Raw genomic sequence first — 18144 nt, forward strand, 5'->3', positions numbered from 1 at the left:
TAAATGCAGTTTTCCCAGCATCCTCCATGGTGCCGGCGAGAGGTGGGAGGAACTCAACAAGTAGGTCAGAGAGACATGAATAGCGGATTACATCACAGAGCCACACACTGAGCGGCTTTTGCCAGGCCACTGGACATTAGTAATTGCTAACCTTTTTGACTAGTTTTGTGTCTTTGTGTGAATTGATTGTGGGGCACTCGGTTCGGTGTGTACCCCTTATGCATGGGGCGTTACTTGTATTTCCAGACCAGCACATCAATAATCCTCAAATATGAGTCAGTAGAGCATCAGAATGACCCATAATCCTCTCTAAACTTTGCATAGGCTATGAATATCATACTCTCATTTACCGCTATTTACTATTTCTGCAGATGTAGTATAGAAATGTTCTGTATGCGAGGAATAACCCACTACATGTGCAGCGTACTGCGTGAACCCCACAATGCATTGCACTCGACTTGACCTACAATGTTTTTGCACAATATTGAATAGGGAATGTAAAATCATTATTTATTAAGATGATAAATGAGCGGCACATTTACATGCTAAGTGTTACAGTTATGAGACAACAATGACAACTTGTTTCCTTTCTTATAAAAAAAGTCTGTTTTAAACAGTGTGTACTGCCTAATATTCATTATGTAATAATGAATATTATTACATATATTCAATAGAATATTACATATATTCAATATAACAATACTAGTATTCCATTTTTCCATCCACAGTTGTCAATTTAACTTGCGTGGAAAATTGTAATATTAAATAAAATAAAATAAATCCATCCCATGTTTCCACCATTTCTATCCCATATTTTCATCCCGTAAGTCTTTTATGTGTTTTTAATATTTTTTGGGCGCATCTTGGCGTTTCCATCATCTTCTTTAATTCAATAAGCTGTTGATAGTTATTTAGTATAGTTATTTAGATAGTTATGCCATAAATTATGGCAAATATGGCATTTATTCACCCTCGTTATTCCAAACCTGTATGCGTTTCATCTGCAAAACTCTAAAGATATTTGAATAATTTGATACAATGCACTTATTGTCGTACATGTTTTCACAAAGTACTTAAATAAAATAAAAAATACCTGTTTGTACTGTAAGTGTAACACTGACTATAATTACACTTTTGACCTTCCTTTACTCATTAACCCACTCTTAAACATATCCATACCAGCAAACCTGTCCTAACCGTACCCGTATTCACCTCAAAACTGTTTTGCAATATGTATTTCAAATCTAAGCACTGTACACAATAATACTTTTTTATACATAAGTGCATAGTAGTAGTGCAATGTTGGCAACTAAACAATTTGGTCACCATTGATTTCTTTGTATGGAGAAAAAAAAAACAATCTGAAAAGTCATACAGTTTGGAAATACATCACTAGTCCTTCAATCATACAATATATACACAACTTGTTAGTTTTGGTTCATTGCCACTGTCATCTTTGTCGCTTTTGGCTTGCTTAGTTGAGGACATTTAATATTCAACAATATTATTGATCTCCTGCAATGACACCATTATATGAGAACTGAACTGAGCTGGACGATGACATCACGGTTTTCTCCAGAGCGGCTGTGTATATATAAATGAACTAAATTAATAACATTGTTACAACAGAAATGAACAATCACTGAACTTACTTAAGCTGGACTATGACGTTATTTTCTTCTAGATCTGCTGTACAACAGAAACAAACTTTGTTGCATTATTTTCCTGTTATCTCTGTAAAGCTGCTTTGAAACTATCAATTTTGTAAAAAGCGCTGTATAAATAACAGGGACTTGACTTGACAACTATATTGCTCCGTGTATTGATGATTGTGCGACGCTAATCCAAACTGCAATAGCAATTAACTGTAGTTTCTTTCTCTGTTCCAGCCTTTCTTCAACCTGACAAAGCTGAGGAAACTCGGCCTGAGTGATAATGAGATCCAGCGGCTGCCGGGGGACATCGCAAACTTCAGCCTGCTCGTCGAGCTCGACATCTCCAGGAACGGTGAGAGGCTCTCTGGTTTATCAGACCACTGTTTAATTACTGTACGTGTCTGAGAAACTTTGGCCTGGTGTGTGTCTTGCTCTTCCCACACACTTCCAGCATACGCCCAACATATTTCAGCTGCTGGTTTTCTGTGCTCAGCAATTACACACAACTTTTCAGCGTCGTTCATAGTAATTCCCAGCGTATCCAAGCCCGGAATTTAGTTTTCGTTTCGGCTATTTTTACTGTATTTGTTCAAGCGCTAGACTTCATGGTTTGTGGTGTTTCGTGGCTTTAAATGCACGGTGTCTTTTCATAAAAAGCGTATCATTCTGCCATCATTTACTCTCCTTCATGTCTCTAAACCTGTATGACTTACTTTCTTCCTGAACACCAAAGAGGATATTTCAAAAAATGTATTGTTGTTTTTATGGTTCATACAATGAAAGTCAATAGGGTCGAATGTTGTTTAGGCCCAAATGTTCTTTAAAATATACAGCCAACATTTATTCAGACATTATCACAGTTTATTCGCTATAGTTTAGAATATGGTAATAAAATATGACAAGAATCAGTTGATATTTCACTGGTTTTGTCCGTCCTTCTGTTAGACTGTGTCACACATGAATTATGTTGAATATCTGTCAGCTGTTAAATTTTACTGCACAATTAGATAATACCAGTTTAGCTCAACCAGTTACCAAGCAATGCTTCATGTTGTTCAGTCTGTGGTGTAAAAAGCTGCATTAGTTATTAAAGAAAAAACACTTCAGCAAAACATGATCAGCTCAAAGTGTCCCAATCATTTTCTGGGTATATTATATATTATATTATATTATATATTGGTTTAACTGTGTGTGTATGTATGTGTGTGTGTGTGTGTGTGTGTGTGTATATATATAGATATATAGATATATATATAGATACAGTGGATAGTATAAGTGAACACACCCATGCTAAAGTTGACTAAAAAGAGGAATAAAAATCATCTTTTGGAAATTGATCTTAATGCCTTAATTAATCCATCCTTTAAGGACACCAATTTTCTTTGTGAATGAATAATGCATTGTAAATAAATAAATGTTCTTCATTAAAATACAGGTTGCGTAAGTCAGGACACCCCTATGTTAAATTCCCATAGAGTCAGGCAGATTTTAATTTTTAAAGGCCAGTTATTTCATGGATCCGGGATAATATGCATCCTGATAAAGTTCTCTTGGCCTTTGAGATTAAAATATCCCACATCATCACATTCCCTTCACCATATCTAGAGATTGTCATGGTGTTATTTCAGTTAGCCTAATAGCTGGCATGATTTGCATTGAGAGATGATTTTATGGAAAGTTCCTCATGCCAATCTCTAATCTCCCAGCCTCAATGTGAATTTAACATAGGGGTGTCCTGATTTATGCAACCTGTATTTTAAGGAAGAACATTTATTTATTTACAATACATTATTCATTCACAAAGACAGTTGGTGTCCTTAAAGGATGGATTAATTTAGCATTATGATTAATTTCCAAAAGATGATTTTTTATTCCTCTTTTTAGTCAACTTTAGCATGGGTCTGTTCACTTATACTATCCACTGTATCTATATATGCATTTGTGTGTATATATATATACATTATATATATATTTGGAATGACTTGAGCGTGAATAAATGACGACAGAATTTTAATTTTTGTGAACTGTCCCTTTAAGAACAGTTTATGCTCTTAACTGGGAAGTGCCTGTCTTATAAATTATATTATAGTTGAACTCTGATCTCTCTTAGTTACAGCACCTTTTTATGGCTGGCACATAAATTATTGAAATATTGGCTATTTTCCAAACCCTTGTGAGTTACCTTGCTGTCAACTGCACACATGGCAACAAACAGAGCGCAACAGTTGCTTCTGAAGTAAAAATCCCCTTCAGTTTCTCTATAGGCGTTTGACTTTGAAAGCACTTACAGACAGACGTCCTGTTGAAAGCACTTACAGACTGACGTCCTGTTGAAAGCACTTACAGACCGACGTCCTGTTGAAAGCACTTACAGACCGACGTCCTGTTGAAAGCACTTACAGACAGACGTCCTGTTGAAAGCACTTACAGACCGACGTCCTGTTGAAAGCACTTACAGACTGACGTCCTGTTGAAAGCACTTACAGACCGACGTCCTGTTGAAAGCACTTACAGACCGACGTCCTGTTGAAAGCACTTACAGACCGACGTCCTGTTGAAAGCACTTACAGACCGACGTCCTGTTGAAAGCACTTACAGACTGACGTCCTGTTGAAAGCACTTACAGACCGACGTCCTGTTGAAAGCACTTACAGACTGACGTCCTGTTGAAAGCACTTACAGACCGACGTCCTGTTGAAAGCACTTACAGACTGACGTCCTGTTGAAAGCACTTACAGACAGACGTCCTGTTGAAAGCACTTACAGACAGACGTCCTGTTGGAAGCACTTACAGACTGACGTCCTGTTGAAAGCACTTACAGACAGACGTCCTGTTGAAAGCACTTACAGACAGACGTCCTGTTGAAAGCACTTACAGAATGACGTCCTGTTGAAAGCACTTACAGACTGACGTCCTGTTGAAAGCACTTACAGACAGACGTCCTGTTGAAAGCACTTACAGACAGACGTCCTGTTGAAAGCACTTACAGACAGACGTCCTGTTGAAAGCACTTACAGACAGACGTCCTGTTGAAAGCACTTACAGACAGACGTCCTGTTGAAAGTACTTACAGACTGACGTCCTGTTGAAAGCACTTACAGACTGACGTCCTGTTGAAAGCACTTACAGACCGACGTCCTGTTGAAAGCACTTACAGACCGACGTCCTGTTGAAAGCACTTACAGACTGACGTCCTGTTGAAAGCACTTACAGACCGACGTCCTGTTGAAAGCACTTACAGACTGACGTCCTGTTGAAAGCACTTACAGACCGACGTCCTGTTGAAAGCACTTACAGACCGACGTCCTGTTGAAAGCACTTACAGACTGACGTCCTGTTGAAAGCACTTACAGACCGACGTCCTGTTGAAAGCACTTACAGACTGACGTCCTGTTGAAAGCACTTACAGACCGACGTCCTGTTGAAAGCACTTACAGACTGACGTCCTGTTGAAAGCACTTACAGACCGACGTCCTGTTGAAAGCACTTACAGACTGACGTCCTGTTGAAAGCACTTACAGACAGATGTCCTGTTGAAAGCACTTACAGACTGACGTCCTGTTGAAAGCACTTACAGACTGACGTCCTGTTGAAAGCACTTACAGACTGACGTTCTGTTGAAAGCACTTACAGAAAGATGTCCTGTTGAAAGCACTTACAGACTGACGTCCTGTTGAAAGCACTTACAGACTGACGTCCTGTTGAAAGCACTTACAGACAGACGTCCTGTTGAAAGTACTTACAGACTGACGTCCTGTTGAAAGCACTTACAGACTGACGTCCTGTTGAAAGCACTTACAGACCGACGTCCTGTTGAAAGCACTTACAGACTGACGTCCTGTTGAAAGCACTTACAGACTGACGTCCTGTTGAAAGCACTTACAGACCGACGTCCTGTTGAAAGCACTTACAGACAGACGTCCTGTTGGAAGCACTTACAGACTGACGTCCTGTTGAAAGCACTTACAGACAGACGTCCTGTTGAAAGCACTTACAGACAGACGTCCTGTTGAAAGCACTTACAGAATGACGTCCTGTTGAAAGCACTTACAGACTGACGTCCTGTTGAAAGCACTTACAGACAGACGTCCTGTTGAAAGCACTTACAGACAGACGTCCTGTTGAAAGCACTTACAGACAGACGTCCTGTTGAAAGCACTTACAGACAGACGTCCTGTTGAAAGCACTTACAGACCGACGTCCTGTTGAAAGCACTTACAGACTGACGTCCTGTTGAAAGCACTTACAGACAGACGTCCTGTTGAAAGCACTTACAGACTGACGTCCTGTTGAAAGCACTTACAGACTGACGTCCTGTTGAAAGCACTTACAGAATGACGTCCTGTTGAAAGCACTTACAGACTGACGTCCTGTTGAAAGCACTTACAGACAGACGTCCTGTTGAAAGCACTTACAGACAGACGTCCTGTTGAAAGCACTTACAGACAGACGTCCTGTTGAAAGCACTTACAGACAGACGTCCTGTTGAAAGCACTTACAGACCGACGTCCTGTTGAAAGCACTTACAGACAGACGTCCTGTTGAAAGCACTTACAGACTGACGTCCTGTTGAAAGTACTTACAGACTGACGTCCTGTTGAAAGCACTTACAGACCGACGTCCTGTTGAAAGCACTTACAGACTGACGTCCTGTTGAAAGCACTTACAGACAGACGTCCTGTTGAAAGCACTTACAGAATGACGTCCTGTTGAAAGCACTTACAGACTGACGTCCTGTTGAAAGCACTTACAGACTGACGTCCTGTTGAAAGTACTTACAGACTGACGTCCTGTTGAAAGTACTTACAGACTGACGTCCTGTTGAAAGCACTTACAGACCGACGTCCTGTTGAAAGCACTTACAGACAGACGTCCTGTTGAAAGCACTTACAGACCGACGTCCTGTTGAAAGCACTTACAGACTGACGTCCTGTTGAAAGCACTTACAGACTGACGTCCTGTTGAAAGCACTTACAGACCGACGTCCTGTTGAAAGCACTTACAGACCGACGTCCTGTTGAAAGCACTTACAGACTGACGTCCTGTTGAAAGCACTTACAGACAGACGTCCTGTTGAAAGCACTTACAGACCGACGTCCTGTTGAAAGCACTTACAGACTGACGTCCTGTGAGCGGTGAGGCTGTCGATCGATGGGATATGATTATGCTGAAGCTGTCAGACCACATTAGTTCAACTCATTTTTAATTTAATCCTGTTCAGCAGTTGAATTTTCTGATAAACTCTGATTACAACATTTTACAAGAAAAGATATTTGTCAATGATCGGTAGCGCTTTGATCTTTAACGCTAAATCTTTACACGTTTCTCTTTCTTTTACAGTAACAACATTAATACTTGGAAATGGGTGATCACACACTGGTCTAAAACAGTTAATGTAAAACATCAAACAGGCAAAAGTTCAATTCAAGAATGAACAAAAAAAGTTGATGAGTTTTGAAGTTCGGGTTTTGAAAAAACAGAGCAAACTGAAAGAGAAATGGTGATATATAGTAGTAAAGCTCTTTATATTAAACCTATAGACTTAATTTAAGCTACAGAAAGACCAAAGTTATGCTGAAAAATACACAATACACAATGTAATGTACTTGCTCTGGGCCTTGTTTTAAATGTTTTTTTCCATTGTTGTCGTTGTACGATCAGGATGTGTCGGTTGGTCGGTTTGGTTTTGATCCCGCCCCTCCTTCACTGTGATTGGATGGCTGGGTAAAACGTGACGGTGATAAGCATGAAATGCTGCTGGTATTTTAAATATGTGGCGCTCCCATTGAAAACAATTGAAATAATACGCTGGCCTCAGAAAATTATTTTTAGTGGACATTGCTGAAAACCAGTGTTATTTAAAAGTAATTCATTACCTTACAATATTACTGTCACACAATTGTAATGCGTTACATTACTCCTGTATTACTTTTGAGTTACTTTCACCAAAATAACTATACAGAAGTAGAACTTAACATTCTAAAATGACTAAGGCTGTAAGGATATGCCCGAAATCGCGACACTCAGATCCACGAACCTGCAGAATGGCGACACACCCCTTCCAACTCCCAGCGTTATCCATACCGTCCAGATCCAATGCTACCACATCTTTAAATTACTATTAGTATTATTTGAAGTTAACTTAACATTATAAAATATGTGGACCTACACCACAAAACTAGTTGAGGATAAATTATTTAAAATTTGGGAATTCCAGCGTTATGGACATGACATTTGCAGACAAAACTTATATAATTATATAAATTCTCAGAAAATGCATTAATACCACAATATTGAAACGTCTGTTTACCCATAGGCTCCTCCCAGAAAGGAGTCCAGACATTAGAAAAATATCAGTCTACACATGCGTTTTATATTTAATATTAGGGAAATCGACAGTCATGTGTGACAAAAAAAATCTTTAAATTTTAGGAGGGCAACGATTTTTTTTGTTGTAATTCTGTGAATTACACTGCGCAAATCTAATGAAGAAGGGTTGGCTCTCCACAGAACATAAAATATTCATTTTATTTTATTTTTCGTGTTCGCATTTATGAGGAAAAAACAATGTTACAGACGTGACAGTTCTCCGTTACGGACGCGACCGCTCTGAAGCGGCACTAAAAGACTGCTTTAAAACTTTCACAGACACCTTACACAGAAGACACGAAGCCTTTCTTTAAAGTGAATTTCGTTTTGTATTAATTGTACGGACCTGAAAAATATATCTATATTGAAATGTCTACTTGTAAACAGAACAATTCAAAACGAAAGAAAACAGACTGCTCTCTGCTTATGAAATGAAATGTGCATTTCTCTCTGGTGCATTCACTAGCCTACTGCGAAGATCGCGAGTCAGCATCGTCAACTTCATCTTGACTTAATTAATAAACAATTAAAATGTCTCCTTGCTATATTTGACATATGCATAATCATTGCTTTTGCCGGTTCTTTGTGACTGCTTTTAGGTGCATCGGCAGCGCCGCCGCCCTTACATGAACGCGTCAGCACCGCATCAAAAACATGATTGCGTGATGAAAACATGAAAAATACCACATAAACATAGCCTAACTGTTTAGAAAGAAAACACAGAACGAATAGCCTAATGCGCATACGTCCATCTCGCGAATGTAGTCTTCTTCATGCCATCTTCACCATTAGCCGCTTTTCCACTGGCCTGCGCGAGTACAGAGGCCGAAATCATACCTCACGGCACTCCTGTAAAAAATAAATCGCTATACAAATATATCAGACGCTGCCATTTAGTCTTTAATTACAGACTTGGACACCACACGCGGCTACTGACTGACCACGAACAGGTAATTTAGCCTACTTGCATTTTTCATTCGTTAATGTCTGGCGGTCTTGCTGTTTTTTTTTTTTGTTTGTTTGTTTTACAATTAAAACTAAAAGTCTGTTGTAACGCAAGCCTTACCGAACATGTACCGAGTAAAATTGAAAATTGATTAGTAATGCCTTACACTACTGCGTTACAGCAAAATGTAATATGTTACTGTAATGCATTACTTTTGTAACGCGTTACTCCCAACACTGCTGACCACTTACATAAAGCACTGCAGATAACATAGAGTCAGTTTCCCAATGCTTTCAAACTCCTTCGAGTCTCCCTGTAGTGAAACTCAAGCTTTTAATGTTGTTTATGTGTCTATGTGGTGTTTTTAATATGCTTTAAGACAAACCATGTGTAAAATCACAAGTCGACAGCATCGCTGAATATTTTCTCCTTAAAACTGCAGTGAACCAAAGACAGTTTTAAAAACAGTTTGAAATCGCTGGTGTTTCTGACGTCACAAACTACCTTGTAACCAATCAGATCAACGAGTGATCGTCAACGAGTGGATCTCTGAGTGAGTGAGTGAGTGGAGGAGGGGCTCATTTGCATATTCATAGAACTGCGCATACTAAATGAGGCAAGGGTGTCGAATTACATTCAAAATATTTTAAGGTATGAAAAATTAAAAACGTTTAAATATGTCACTTTAATGATCAAAGGTGAGTTTTAAAAGATAAACACAATAAACATAATGAAATATAGCAATATGATGCCTTAAAATGCTGCCTACATGGGCCGCTCGCGAGGTTTTGGTACAAAGCTATCGTTTTAAATATTGCAAGGTTTTTATTGTTGCAAGTGGATTAAATCTGTTTCCTCTTTTTTCCTCACAGACATTATGGAACTCCCTGAAGAAATTATATTTTGTAAATCCCTCCAAGTAGCAGATTTTAGTGGAAATCCTTTGACAAGGTAATTTCGTATTCTGATTCTGCATAACTACGGACATATACTTTTAAAAAGTATACTAATATATGGTGTTTTATTGCATAAGATATTATAAAATATATTATTACTGCAATGGGCATGGGTGCTTCTTTAAACAAGTCTTAATTGCATGTGTAATTCACCACACACATACGGTGTATTGACGATATCCTAATAGCTGTGCTGTGCTTGACGGGTCATGCGTTATGCATTAGCACTGGATCCACTTTGGCCCAGTTTGACAACTTGTTCCCAATTTTGCTGGATTATACAAGACTTGACTCCTGTTGTATTCTCTGGTTTTACCAAACCACCATATGGCTTAGTTTACTGGCAGATCTTTCTTGTTAGCTTTTTTTGTTCATGATTAAAGCTGTCATTAATATGTTGTAGTGAGTGATCACGTCTGTCCAGCAGAGCGGGTTCACTTTATCAGTTATTTATCTATCTGTCATTCCCGGTGTGAACTGTGAGTTTCATGTTTGTTTGTTTTTTGTTTCAGGTTGCCAGAAAGTTTTTCGGAATTACAGAATTTAACATGCCTTTCCATCAATGACATTTCTTTACAAGCACTTCCAGACAACATTGGAAAGTAAGTGTTTTTTTTCTCCTCTGTTGTGCATCTTTCAGCTGCAATCCAGTTTTTCATGCACTTATTTTTTATCTTATGATATCAGCAGGGTTTGATTTATATGGACTGTCTTCATTAACGGTTATCCACTCTAGTGGTGACGTCTTTCTTCCCTGTATTGCTTTTGTAGGACACTTACTGTATCAGTATCTGAAAAGCACTGAATTGCTACATTAATAATTATCCCATGATGATCTAAAATGATGACTGATCTCAGACAATGGATCCACATTTTCTAATCAGTTTCGTTAAAGGCCCCCTGAAATCAAAATTTACGTTTCTTAGCTTTTAGAATGAATATGTTAGCCTTAAGGTTATGAATAAGCTTCCAAAACAATGACAAAATGCGCGTTTAGGAAATATAAGCATTTAAAACGTACAGTCTCTCACTTCCGCTAAAATGGATCAGGTATTTTTACGACATAATCGTGGACTTCAGCTTCTCATCACATCTTCTGTCCAATCAAATGCTCTCTAGGATCTGAGGCTCCGCCCCCTCTGCTATAAACACCACCTGGCCAAAGCGAGCGTTGACAGACACGTCACAGAGCAATAAGTGTTGGAGTGTGTGTTTGTTTGCTTAAACACTCAAGTTTAATCTGTTTTCCAACTGTACGTTGGTTAAGAATGAAATGCCTAGAATTTATTCACAATCCAGAGTATCATCAGCGCTCGGATTCACTTCCATGTGCTGTCAGTCTGTGAGGGAAACTAAACAGTATTGGCTATTTGAAAAGGGGGAGCAGCCATTCAATATGTCCCGCCTTAGCTTCCTGTTTCAGTGGAAATTACGTCAACGCCTCAAACAAAGCTGCGCGTTCCAAGGAACTTCAGTGGGACTTTAATAGTGCCCCTATTATGTTTTTCGGATATTACCTTCCATGTAGCATGAATAGAGCTGTTTGTGAATGTAAAAGATCACAAAGTCTCAAAGATCAAGATCTCGAAGTTATCATTTCCCAAAAGAAAGGAGCGATTTTGAACTGCCTGAAACGAGTCGTCAGTGATTCCAGTCTCGCTTCCTGCTGAACCTGCGTAGGTTTGTAACAAATTTACATAATGCCAGCCTATGGTCTTCATTGGCTGAAAATGAATGTCGTTACTTTTCGTATTACTGTGCATCAAGTGTTTAGGAAGAAACAAAATTCAGATATGATAGTGAGTGTTTGGTTTCCAACACGCACTGTAAGCTATCGACCAATCACAACAGACTGGGCCATCTGACCAATCAGAACAGAGTAGACCAATCACAATAGACTGGGCCATCTGACCAACCAGAACAGAGCAGAGTAGACCAATCACAACAGACTGGGCCATCTGACCAATCAGAACAGAGTAGACCAATCACAATAGACTGGGCCATCTGGCCAATCAGAACAGAGTAGACCAGTTACAATAGACTGGGCCATCTGACCAATCACAACAGACTGGGCCATCTGACCAATCAGAACAGAGTAGACCTATCACAACAGACTGGGCCATCTGACCAATCAGACTGAAACAAACTGTTTCAGACTGTGAGAAAAGAGCTGATGCTGCAGTGGATATTATGAGAAAATTAAATTGTGTTTTTGAACTTGGATGAGTATAAACCTGTTGTAGGAGATGCCAGAACAACATTATCAACCTAATAGCACAATAGAGGCACTTTAAACAAAAACATCCTCGAGGACATTTCTAATGTTCACTTAGACTTCCAGTCTGTGTTTATTGTAGTTTAGTCGATGTTTGTCTGTACTTCTTTATCTTCTCCAGGACACAGTTTATCTCCAGGATGACACATTGTTTCCTTAAAACAGTGCGCATGCCTGTGAGTGTCTCTGTTATTCCAGGGTGTGTTAATATCACCTCAGCATTGACTCCTTAGTAACTTGGACTTCATTCAGATTGAAATTTGGGAAGCGTCTGGGTAACTCTTGTTTTCTCTCTTGTGTGATTCAATGGCTCTCTTCATTTCCGGTGTAATTTCCTCTTCCGTGCCCGTCGTCCCTCTATCTCTGTCTGACCCTGCAGAAAGTGTCTATAGAAATTCTCTGATTATTCATTCTATGAACAGTGAGTTGATTTTCCAGGTAAATGCCCGTTCACATGAAGGACGATAAAAGAATAGCAGATTACACACCATAACTATAATGATAGCGGCACAGAGGAGCGATATCGTTAGAGTCCATTTCACAGTGATTTTTTTTTCCATCTGATGAACAGCACGCTCATAATAAAGTGAACGATATTGTGTGTTGATCAGGGCCGACTGGGACAATTTCAGGCCAGGAAATCTCTCACACACACACACACACACACACACACACACACACACACACACACACACACACACACACACACACACCCCCCAGGTTTGTCTCCTGATACATTTGAAACCATGGACAACGTTATTTTATGTGTGTGGAGAGTGTGTGTGGAGAGTGTGTGTGGAGAGTGTGTGTGGAGAGTGTGTGTAAGAGTGTGTGTGTTGTGTGAGAGTGTGTTGTGTGAGAGTGTGTTGTGTGTGGAGAGTGTGTGTGTGGAGAGTGTGTGGAGTGTGTGAGGGTGTGTTGTGTGAGAGTGTGTGTGGAGTGTGTGAGGGTGTGTTGTGTGAGAGTGTGTTGTGTGAGAGTGTGTTGTGTGAGAGTGTGTTGTGTGAGAGTGTGTTGTGTGAGAGTGTGTTGTGTGTGGAGAGTGTGTGTGGAGTGTGTTGTGTGAGAGTGTGTTGTGTGAGAGTGTGTTGTGTGTGGAGAGTGTGTGTGGAGTGTGTGAGAGTGTGTTGTGTGAGAGTGTGTGGAGAGTGTGAGTGTGTGGAGAGTTAGTGTGTCGAGAGTGTGTGGAGAGTTTGAGGTTGTGTGTGTGAGTGTGTGTTGTGTGAGAGTGTGTGGAGAGTGTGTTGTGTGAGAGTGTGTGGAGAGTGTGTGGAGAGTGTGTGGAGAGTGTGTGGAGAGTGTGTGGAGAGTGTGTGGAGAGTGTGTGGAGAGTGTGTGAGTGAGGTAGTGTGTGTGAGAGTGTGTGTGAGAGTGTGTGGAGAGTGTGTGGAGAGTGTGTGGAGAGTGTGTGGAGAGTGTGTGGAGAGTGTGTGGAGAGTGTGTGGAGAGTGTGTGTGTGAGTGAGGTAGTGTGTGTGAGAGTGTTTGGAGAGTGTTTGGAGAGTGTGAGAGTGTGTGTGTGTGTGAGTGAGGTAGTGTGTGTGAGAGTGTGTGGAGAGTGTGTGTGTGAGTGAGGTAGTGTGTGTGAGAGTGTGTGGAGAGTGTGTGGAGAGTGTGTGGAGAGTGTGTGGAGAGTGTGTGGAGAGTGTGTGAGAGTGTGGAGAGTGTGTGGAGAGTGTGTGGAGAGTGTGTTGTGTGAGAGTGTGTTGTGTGAGAGTGTGTTGTGTGAGAGTGTGTTGTGTGAGAGTGTGTTGTGTGAGAGTGTGTTGTGTGAGAGTGTGTTGTGTGAGAGTGTGTTGTGTGAGTGTGTTGTGTGAGAGTGTTGTGTGAGAGTGTGTGAAGAGTGAGAGTGTGTGGAGAGTGTGAGTGTGTGGAGAGTGTGAGTGTGTGAGTGTGTGAGAGTGTGTGAGAGTGTGGAGAGTGTGTGGAGAGTGTGTGGAGAGTGTGTGGAGAGTGTGTGGAGAGTGTGAGAGTGTGTGTGTGTGAGTGAGGTAGTGTGTTGTGTGAGAGTGTGTGGAGAGTGTGTGGAGAGTGTGTGGAGAGTGTGTTGTGTGAGAGTGTGTTGTGTGAGAGTGTGTTGTGTGAGAGTGTGTTGTGTGAGAGTGTGTTGTGTGAGAGTGTGTTGTGTGAGAGTGTGTTGTGTGAGAGTGTGTGGAGAGTGTGTGGAGAGTGTGTGGAGAGTGTGTGGAGAGTGTGTGGAGAGTGTGTGGAGAGTGTGTGGAGAGTGTGTGGAGAGTGTGTGGAGAGTGTGTGGAGTGTGTGGAGTGTGTGGAGTGTGTGGAGTGTGTGGAGTGTGTGGAGTGTGTGGAGTGTGTGGAGTGTGTGGAGAGTGTGAGTGTGTGTGTGTGTGTGTGTGTGTGTGTGTGTGTGAGTGAGGTAGTGTGTTGTGTGAGAGTGTGTGGAGAGTGTGTGTGAGAGTGTGTTGTGTGGAGAGTGTGTGGAGAGTGTTTGGAGAGTGTGAGAGTGTGTGTGTGTGTGTGTGAATGAGGTAGTGTGTGTGTTAATTTAAATTCAAAGTATTACATTAAGACAATGTGGTGTTGTTGTTTTATATTAAAATGAATGAAATACCAGATATTTATGTTCTAAATGTCAAAATTAGTACTGTAATAACTGCGTAATTACAATATTTTTACAGAAATATTTTTTTTCTTTCTTTTTTTTGGATTTGTGATCCAAATCGTAGCGTCCCAATCAAGACTAACAGATTCATGAGTTTTTATTGTCCATTTATTATCAAAGGCTGAATTCAGAAATGATCACTTTAGTATATTGGACAGGCAAACATACAGAATAAAATAATAATAATGATTACAAAAAAATATAAATAAAACTGGATAGCGGGCCAAATCAGTACACTAAATATAGACATCCATCACTCCTTCCATCCATCCCTCATCCATCCCTCCATCCATCCCTCCTTCCATCCATTCATCGCTCCGTCCATCTCTCCATCCATTCCTCCTTCCATCCATCCATCACTCCTTCCATCCATCCCTCCATCCATCCCTCCATCCATCCCTCCTTCCATCCATTCATCGCTCCGTCCATCTCTCCTTCCATCCCTCCTTCCATCCCTCCATCCATTCCTCCTTCCATCCATCCATCCCTCCATCCATCCATTCCTCCATCCATCCCTCCTTCCATCCACGCATCCATCCCTCCTTCCATCCACCCCTCCATCCATCCCTCCATCCATCCATCCATTCCCTCCATCCATCCCTCCATCCATCCATCCATTCCCTCCATCCATGCCTCCATCCATCCCTCCTTCCGTCCATCCATCCCTCCTTCCATCCATCCCTCCATCCATCCCTCCATCCATCCATCCATCCATTCCTCCATCCATCCATCCCTCCATCCATCCCTCCATCCATCTCTCCATCCATCCATCCATCCATTCCTCCATCCATCCCTCCTTCCATCCATTCATCCCTCCATCCATTCCTCCATCCATCCCTCCTTCCATCCATCCCTCCTTCCATCCATTCCTCTATCCATTCCTCCATCCATCCATTCTTCCATCCATCCATTCCTCCGTCCATCCCTCCATCCATTCCTCCTTCCATCCCTCCTCCATCCCTCATGCATCCCTACATCCATCCCTACATCCATCCATCCCTCCATCCATCCATTCTTCCATCCATCCATCCCTACATCCATCCCTCCATCCATCCATTCTTCCATCCATCCATTCCTCCGTCCGCCCCTTTATCCATTCCTCCTTCCATCCCTCCATCCCTACATCCATCCCTACATCCATCCCTCCATCTATCCCTCCCTCCATCCATCAATCTCTCATCCATCCCTCCATCCATCCATGGGGGGATGATCAATTTTTTATCAGAAAATTATCTGAATTTTTTTCGGATTGTCTTTTCATGACAATTTCTCATAACCATTTTTTGTGCCTGCCTTTTATATACAGGTCCTTCTCAAAAAATTAGCATATTGTGATAAAGTTCATTATTTTCCATAATGTAATGATAAAAATTAAACTTTCATTTATTTTAGATTCATTGCACACCAACTGAAATATTTCAGGTCTTTTATTGTTTTAATACTGATGATTTTGGCATACAGCTCATGAAAACCCAAAATTCCTATTTCAAAAAATTAGCATATCATGAAAAGGGTCTCTAAACGAGCTATTAACCTAATCATCTGAATCAACTAATTAACTCTAAACACCTGCAAAAGATTCCTGAGGCTTTTAAAAACTCCCAGCCGGTTTCATTACTCAAGACCGCAATCATGGGTAAGACTGCCGACCTGACTGCTGTCCAGAAGGCCATCATTGACACCCTCAAGCAAGAGGGTAAGACACAAAAAGAAATTTCTGAACAAATAGGCTGTTCCCAGAGTGCTGTATCAAGGCACCTCAGTGGGAAGTCTGCGGGAAGGAAAAAGTGTGGCAAAAAACTCTGCACAACGAGAAGAGGTGACCGGACCCTGAGGAAGATTGTGGAGAAGGACCGATTCCAGACCTTGGGGACCTGCGGAAGCAGTGGACTGAGTCTGGAGTAGAAACATCCAGAGCCACCGTGCACAGGCGTGTGCAGGAAATGGGCTACAGGTGCTGCATTCCCCAGGTCAAGCCACTTTTGAACCAGAAACAGCGGCAGAAGCGCCTGACCTGGGCTACAGAGAAGCAGCACTGGACTGTTGCTCAGTGGTCCAAAGTACTTTTTTCAGATGAAAGCAAATTTTGCATGTCATTCGGAAATCAAGGTGGCAGAGTCTGGAGGAAGACTGGGGAGAAGGAAATTCCAAAATGCCTGAAGTCCATTGCTGCTTCTCTGTAGCCCAGGTCAGGCGCTTCTGCCGCTATTTCTGGTTCAAAAGTGGCTTGACCTGGGGAATGCGGCACCTGTAGCCCATTTCCTGCACACGCCTGTGCACGGTGGCTCTGGATGTTTCTACTCCAGACTCAGTCCACTGCTTCCGCAGGTCCCACAAGGTCTGGAATCGGTCCTTCTCCACAATCTTCCTCAGGGTCCGGTCACCTCTTCTCGTTGTGCAGAGTTTTTTGCCACACTTTTTCCTTCCCACAGACTTCCCACTGAGGTGCCTTGATACAGCACTCTGGGAACAGCCTATTTGTTCAGAAATTTCTTTCTGTGTCTTACCCTCTTGCTTGAGGGTGTCAATGATGGCCTTCTGGACAGCAGTCAGGTCGGCAGTCTTACCCATGATTGCGGTTTTGAGTAATGAAACAGGCTGGGAGTTTTTAAAAGCCTCAGGAATCTTTTGCAGGTGTTTAGAGTTAATTAGTTGATTCAGATGATTCGGTTAATAGCTCGTTTAGAGACCCTTTTCATGATATGCTAATTTTTTGAGACAGGACTTTTGGGTTTTCATGAGCTGTATGCCAAAATCATCAGTATTAAAACAATAAAAGTCCTGAAATATTTCAGTTGGTGTGCAATGAATCTAAAATTTATAAAAATTTAATTTTCATCATTACATTATGGAAAATAATGAACTTTATCATAATATGCTAATTTTTTGAGAAGGACCTGTATTTATGTATACAAACACAAAAATGCCACTTTTAGTCAAAGAACCATCCAAACCATAACCTTAAACACAATAATAATGCCTGAAAGAGAAATAAGAGGTTTCCCTTTCCATGTTTATTGTTTCATCTGGCTTTATGGAGAGAGAAGAGGCAGAACGACTTGAGATTTTTATAAATATCAATCCCAGAGTGCTTAATACTGCCTTATGATCTAAGCTGTCAGTGAACACACTGCAGTTTCCTCATCACACACATCACACAACTGTATCAACCGCAAAAACATTAATGTGCATCAATGCCAACATTTCCCCCTGCAATGCAGGCAGAAACCTATTATTACTGCGGTATTCAAAGGCTTTAGTTTGTGGAATTGAAATACTCCATTCGCTACAGCCTCGACCAATAATCCTCTTTCATTCTCT

General features: G+C 41.1%; 1 protein-coding gene across 1 annotated transcript in view; it reads left to right on the forward strand.

The window, feature by feature from the left end:
* Nucleotides 1–18144, forward strand: part of LOC143741252 (leucine-rich repeat-containing protein 1-like) — a 63779-nt gene that overhangs the window by 14563 nt on the left and 31072 nt on the right. Inside the window, exons 2-4 of the mRNA XM_077233675.1 lie at nucleotides 1890–2007; nucleotides 9844–9922; nucleotides 10440–10529. Coding sequence (XP_077089790.1) covers nucleotides 1890–2007; nucleotides 9844–9922; nucleotides 10440–10529 — 287 coding nt within the window. The remainder of the gene's footprint in view (nucleotides 1–1889; nucleotides 2008–9843; nucleotides 9923–10439; nucleotides 10530–18144) is intronic.

This window comes from Siphateles boraxobius, unplaced genomic scaffold, assembly GCF_051911475.1.
Source record: "Siphateles boraxobius isolate OS27281-9 unplaced genomic scaffold, OSU_SipBor_1 182, whole genome shotgun sequence".
In the NCBI taxonomy this organism is placed as follows: domain Eukaryota; kingdom Metazoa; phylum Chordata; class Actinopteri; order Cypriniformes; family Leuciscidae; genus Siphateles; species Siphateles boraxobius.